The 7,545-nt window shown below is 51.0% G+C and overlaps 1 protein-coding gene across 1 annotated transcript; it reads left to right on the top strand.

Annotated features, from left to right (window-relative positions):
* Nucleotides 1-516: 516 nt before the first annotated feature.
* On the top strand, nucleotides 517-3,367 carry LOC121860281 (proline-rich extensin-like protein EPR1). Its single transcript, XM_042357357.1, has 3 exons — nucleotides 517-765; nucleotides 922-1,533; nucleotides 1,616-3,367. Exons 1-3 carry the CDS (start codon nucleotides 517-519, stop codon nucleotides 3,365-3,367), a joined length of 2,613 nt encoding a protein of 870 aa, XP_042213291.1.
* Nucleotides 3,368-7,545: the final 4,178 nt, after the last annotated feature.

The raw sequence follows: 7,545 nt of genomic DNA, 5'->3' as shown, positions 1-7,545 counted from the left end.
TGAGGAGACGTAGAGCGAGGGGCGACCTGATACAGGTGTATAAATGGAAGTCAGGGCTAAACAAAGGGGACATTACAAAGGTACTCAAACTATCCAACCAGGAGCGAACTCGTAACAATGGTTTTAAATTAGACAAATTTAGATTTAGGCGCGAAATAGGTAAACACTGGTTTGAAACAAGAGTAGTGGATGAATGGAACAAGTTACCAAATATCATCATTAACTCGAATACGCTGAATAGCTTCAAACATAGGTTGGATGCTTACTGTATATGAACAGCAAGGGGTTGGTGTAAACAGGACTGCCCAGTATGGGCCAACAGGCCCGCTGCAGTTTCCACCATTCTTATATTCTTATGTTCTAGATGAGTGAAGTGAGGTGAAGTCTTTGGAGTGATGGTGTGTGCTGGTCAGGCTGGTGAAGATGGTTGGTCCTTTAAGAGCGTGATGCAGTAAGAGCTCCTCGCACCATTACACGCACTATACTCTACACCTAAGCGGTGCTGAAGGACTGCATATGGAGCTTAAACTCAGGTACGCCCACGCGCCTATACGTCCATACTCCCACACGCCTATTCGCCCACACGCTAACTCGCCCATGCGCTCACACGCCTATACGCCCACGCGCCTATACGTCCACACGCCTATACGCCCACAGGCCTATACGCCCACAGCCTATACGCCAACACGCCTATACGCCCACACGCCTATACGCCCACACGCCGCATCCACGCCGATACGCCCGGCCTATGCCCCACGCCTATGCGTCCACACGCCTATACGTGCGCCTACACGCCCGCCCCGTCCACACGCCTATACGTCCGCCTACACGTCACGCCTACACGCCTATCCGTCCACGACTACACGTTAACAGGCCTACGTCCATACCCACACGTCCTGACGTCCACACCTACGTCCACAGACCCGTCCACAGGCCACCACACGCCTATACGCCCACACGCCTGACGTCCACGCCTATACGTCCACGCCTACACGCCCACACGCCTACACGCCCGACGTCCACACGCCTATACGTCCACACGACTATACGTCTACACGTCCACACCTACGCCCATACGCCCACAGACCCCCTTCTGCGCCCACACGCCTGTACGTCCACACGCCTACACGCCCACGCCCATACGCCACGCCTATACGTCCACGCCTACGCCCACGCCTAAACGTCCACGCCCACACGCCCTACGCCCGCCTACACGCCCGCTACGTCCACGCCTATACGTCCACGCCTATGCGTCACGCCTGCCGTCCACGACTTTACGTCACGCCCTACGTCACACGCCGTCGACACGCCTCACGCCCATCGTCCACACGCCTATCGTCCACGCCCATACGTCCACGCCTATACGTCCACACGCCTACACGTCTACACGCCTACACGCCCACACATCCACCGCCTACACGCCCGCCGTCCACACGCCCATACGTCCACACGCCTATACGTCCAACGCCTACACGTCCATACGTCCACACGCCTATACGTCCACACGCCTATACGCCCACGCCTATACGTCACGTCCTCACGTCCACAGGCCTACACGCCCCACACGCCTATACGCCCACACGCCTATACGTCCACACGTCCTACACGTCCACAGCCTACCGTCCACAGGCCTACACGCCCCACACGCCTATACGTCCACGCCTATACGTCCACGCCCACACGCCTACGCCCATACGTCCACACGCCTTCCACGTCCACACGACTATACGTCTCACGCCCCACGCCTAACGTCCCACACGCCCACACCTACGCCCCACGCCTACACGCTCGCTTCCACACTATCGTCCACCGCCGTCAACACGCCTATCGTCCACACGCCTACACGCCCACATACCACGCCTGCGTCCACACGCCCATACGTCCACACGTCTACACGCCCATACATACCACACGCCCTATCGTCCACGCCCTATGCGTCCACACGCCCGCCGTCCACATCTACGCCCATACATACCACACGCCTGCCGTCCACGCCCGCCGTCCCACATGCCACGTCCACACGCCTACACGCCCATACGTCCACGCCTATACGTCCACAAGACTATACGTCTACGCCCACACGCCTAAACGTCCACGCCCACACCTACACGTCCACACGCCTACGCCCATACGTCCACGCCTATACGTCCACGCCTATACGTCACGCCTATACGTCCACACGACTATACGTCGTCTACACGCCGCCGCCACCACACGCCTGCCGTCCACGCCCATACGTCCACACGCCTACGTCCACGCCTACGTCTACGCCGCCCATATCCAGACGCCTACACGCCCATACGTCCACGCCCATACGTCCACACGCCCTACGTCCACGTCCACGTTAACGAGCCTATACGTCCCACACGCCTACACGCCCATACGTCCACGCTCCCGTCCACCGCACCTACGTCCACGCCCGCCCGTCCGCCCATACGTCCGCTACGTCACGCCTACGTCTACACGCCTACCGCCCCACGCATACATCCAGCCTACTACGCCCGCCGTCCACGCCTATACGTCCACGCCTACCGTCCAGGCCTACACGTCCAGAGCCTACGTCACGCCTATACGCCCACACGCCGCGTCACGCTACACGTCCGCAGGCCTACGCGTCGGCAAGCCTCTACCGCCCACGCCTACACGCCCTATACGTCACGTCCACACGCCCACCACGCCTGCGTCCCGCTATCCGTCACGCCTACGTCCACAGGCCTATGCGCCCGCCTACGTCCTCCGCTGTCGCCCACGCCTATCGTCGTCCGCTACGTCCACGCCTACACGCCCACACGCCGCCTACACACGTCCACACGGCAATACGTCCACACGCCTACGTCCACACGCCTACACGTCCACACGCCTGTCCGTCCACACGCTTCATACGTCTACACGCCTATACGTCCACACGCCGTATCGCCCACACGTCACACGCCTACACGTTCACGCCTATACGCCCACACGTCCACACGCCTGTACGTCCACGCCCATCCGTCCACACGCTACATGTTCAACGCCGCCTTTACGTTCACACGCCTATACGTCCACACGTTCACACGCCACACGTCCACACGCTGTCGTCCACACGCCTATACGTTCACACGCCTATACGTTCACACGCGCACGTCCACACGTCACGCTTACATGTCCATACGTCACGTCCTATACGTTCCACACGCCTATACGTCCACACGCCTACACGTCCACACGCCTTTACGTTCACACGCCTATACGTCCACACGCCTGTACGTCCACACGCCTATCAGTCCACACGCCTATACGTCCGCACGCCTATATGCTCACACGCCTACACGTCCACACGTCCATACACCCTCTTGGAGTTTCTTTCGTACTTCTAATCCCATTTTAATATTTGAGAGAGACTTACCTGGGCTGTGCTTGAGAACACCTGAGACGCTAAACTAATTAGTTGTCTTGATCATTTTAAGTCATTGTTAAGATCTACTGTCAATAAAGGCCGGAATACCTGTCTAAATTTACAAAGTTACCTGTCCTAAACCAAACATAAATATATTACCTGTCTATAAATACGAAAATACCTGTCTAATTCCTTGCCCTTACCTGTCCATAACTCCCCAATTACCTGTACATTACTTCCCTGCATACCTGTCTGATACCTTGCCTTTACCTGTCCATTACTCCGTCATATACCTGTCTCTAGCTCCTCCAATTCCTGTCCATAACTCCCCCCAAACCCGTGGCCGCGTTGTAGTGTCACCTGAGGCCACCTGACGACCCAGTAGTGCAGCAGGTGGTGGCGCCCTTGGGGAGACCAACTCAGCCAACTGTGCTAATTATCGCTACGAGTTACTTGATATATTAATTGAGTTTGGGAGTTGACTGTGACGCCCCCCCGCCCGCCCCCCGCCCTGCCCGCCCGCCCGCCCCGCCCCGCCCCGCCCCGCCCATACGCCCCGCCCCACTCCCGTGTTCCTTTCTGTCTCAATGTTTGGCTCACACTCACGCACGTACATACAGATATATACGCATAGATACGTACACATATACATATGAACATAAGAATGGAGGAAACTGCAGCGGGCCTATTGGCCCATACTGGGCAGTCTCGTTTACACCCGACCCCTATCGCTGACGTTTTTTAGGAAAGTCTTCCAGGTAGTAGATAATGACGAAAATTACGATGTTATTTACTTAGACTTTAGCAAAGCATTTGACAGAGTACCGCATCAGAGGCTTCTGAGAAAAATTAAGGCTCATGGTATCGAGGGGAAAGTTTTAAATTGGAAAAAATCATGGCTCACCGATAGAACGCAGAAGGTCAGCTTAGATGGTGTTAAATCTGTGTGACAGTAAACCAGTGGGGTTCCTTAGGGTCAATACTAGGCCCACTTTTGTTCATAATCTACATAAACGACGATACTGGGATCAGCAGTGACATAAGCAAGTTTGCGGATGACACCAAAATAGGGCGGCAGATTAATTCAGGGCGGGATGCAAATGGCATTACAGGAGGATCTAAATAAACTGCAGGGTGGTCTGAAAATGGCAATTGAAATTCAACACCAGCAAGTGCAGCGTACTTGATAGAAGAACAAATACTATAATGTATACAGCCTTAACAACATCAACCTAGAAGTCGACTTGTGAAAGAAAACCTAGGGTATTTGTAAAGCCCAGACCTACGGCCTAGAAAACAGTGCGTTAATGTTCGAAATAAGGCAATAGAGTATTGGGTTTTATATCTAGTGTAAGTAACAAGAGTGCAGAGGTCTTATTGCAACTATATCTTGCGCTAGTCAGGCCGCACCTCGATTATGCGGTTCAGTTCTGTGCCCCTATTATAGAATGGATATCAATTCGCTAGAGTCGGCAGCGAAGAATGACAAAAATGATTCCGGGACTCATATACCTTCCATATCAGAATAGGTTAAAGAAACAACTTGCATTCCCTAGAAAGACGAAGAGTGCGGGGAGATATGATAGAAGTATTTATGGGTGAAAAGGAATCAATAAAGGGATATAGATAAAGTTCTTATAATATCCGAGCAGGATAGGACTCGCAGCAACGGATTTAAGTTGGATAAGTTTAGTTTAGGAGGAGATAGGAAGAAACTGGTTCACAAATAGGGTGGTGGACGAGTGAAACAAGCTTAGCAACTTTGTAGTAAGTGCGGGAACTTTGGAAAGTTTCAAAAGGAGGCTAGATAGATTCATGGATGATAGAGTGGTAGTAACTCTCGACAGGAGCTGCCATGCACAGGCCAGCCGGCCTATTGCAGACTCCTTATGTTCTTATGTTCTTATATATCCATCCAACCTATGTTTGAAGCTATCCAGCGTATTCGAGTTAATGATGATATTGGGTAACTTGTTCCACTCGTCCACAACTCTATTTCCAAACCAATGTGTTTACCTATCTCTGCCTAAATCTAAATTTGTCTAATTTAAAACCATTGTTACGAGTTCGCTTCTGGTTGGATAGTTTGAGTACCTTTATAATATCCCCTTTGTTCAGCCCTGACTTCCATTTATACACCTCTATCATGTCGCCCCTCGCTCTACGTCTCTCGAGGGAGTGCAAATTAAAATGCTTTAACCTGTCTCTGTACTACAGTTCCTAATACCCGGGATTAGTCTTGTCATTCTCCTATGAATTCTTTCCAAGGATTATTATATCCATTCTGTAATACGGTGACCAGAATTGAACTGCGTAATCCAAAAGAGGTCTCACAAGCGGCCAAGATATAGTCTTAGGATGACCTCGCTAGTCTTGTAACTTACACTCCTTTTTATGAACCCAAGTACTTTATTAGCCTTGTTTCGAGCAAATACACATTGTTTACTTGGCTTATGATTCCTACTTATCATTACTCCTAAATCTTTCCCGCAGTCAGATTTCTCAATAACATTGTTGTTCATCTGGTATCCGGTTTCCCTGTTTATATCTCCTATACTGAGTACTTTACATTTGTCCATATTGAATTTCATCTGCCATTTTTCAGACCATTCGAATTTTTTAGAATCTTCCTGTAGTTTTGCGGAGTCCTCGTCAGATTTAATAACACGTCCTATTTTAGTGTCGTCAACAAATTCTTATGTTGCTGTCTATGACGATCTATGACGTTTATGTATATAATAAATAATAATGGTCCAAGTACTGAGCCTTGGGAACTCCACTGACGTTGAGTTCCTCAAGGCTCAATCCCCCTATCTCTCTATACCTGCTTACATATATACTCACACACACGCACACACACACACACACGCACACACACACACACACCATCCCTGGACTGAAGTACTTAGCGTGGATGACGTGGAAACCAAATGGATAAATTATACCAACACCACCACGGAAGCTCACCACCACTTCTTCCCGAGAAGTCCGTCAGATCTCACCCAGCTGACTTGCCCTGGATCACACCTCGGATCCAAAAGACTTATGCAACAGAGAGACAGAGCCTTTCATCTCAATAACCACATCGCTACAGGTCACCGCAGCAAGTCGCATGAAATACCGCCTGCAAAGTCCCACTACCCAGCAAATTACAACACCTGAAGCAGACCAACATCAGTCAATGGTATGGTAAGCTTAAAGAACTCTGTGGACTAAACAATATGACACACCCCTCCCTTCATAGCCATCTCACTAATGTTGACGCAGCTGAGCAAACAAATAACCATTTCGCTACTATATGCCAGACGCTCACGGCTCGACACAACCACTCTCCTGCTTACCTACCAGCCCCCTTCCCACTGACTTAGTAGAAGAATTTGACGTAGCAAAACGCCTGGACAAACTAAAATTAAAACGCTCTACCACCCCATTGACTTACCAATGAAACTCTTCAGAGTTCTCCCGGACTTTAAACCCTCTGCTCCATCATCAATGCTTCTCTCCAGTCAAGCAGATGCCCAGCTGACGGAAGACCTCTTATGTCACCAGTGCCCAAGTCAACCAACCCACAATCTTAAATCAGCTACGACCTATTGCAATCACCCCAATACCCAGCCTAATCTGTGAAAGTTTTGTGTTTGACTGGGCTTATGCTGATATTGCAAGAGTCGTAGACCCTCAGCAATTTGGCAACATGAAAACTTCTCCACCACTCACTGTCTTGTCAGCTTTCTCGATTACATATACCGCCATCTCGAAACGAAACGTCTGTAGCTGTCGCCTTCATTGATTTCACTAAAGCGTTCGACCTAGTCGACCACAATATAATCATAAACAAAGCTATTGACCTCGGGCTTCGGAAGTCTCATACCATAGCTAGACTTCCTCAGTGACCGACGCCAAGCTGTACGCTTCCGAGGGCTGTCTCCACCTTTCAGTCTTGTGGCGTCCCCCAAGGCACCAAGATGGGACCACTCTGCTTCCTTATGCTCATCAATGATGCCCTAAAACCCCTGCTCGCTGGAAATATGTCGACGACTCCACCATTGGGATCAGCGTCAACAATTCTGCTCCAACTATACCGCCCTTCAGGATTTATTGAACAGTCCAAAACTGGGCCACCAACAACCATGTCACCATCAACCATACCAAGACCATGGTTATGCACA

Source organism: Homarus americanus, unplaced genomic scaffold (assembly GCF_018991925.1).
Source record: "Homarus americanus isolate GMGI-L3 unplaced genomic scaffold, GMGI_Hamer_2.0 scaffold45417, whole genome shotgun sequence".
Taxonomy (NCBI): domain Eukaryota; kingdom Metazoa; phylum Arthropoda; class Malacostraca; order Decapoda; family Nephropidae; genus Homarus; species Homarus americanus.
The sequence above is the reverse complement of the archived record's forward strand: the minus strand, read 5'-3'. Positions and strand labels throughout refer to the sequence as shown.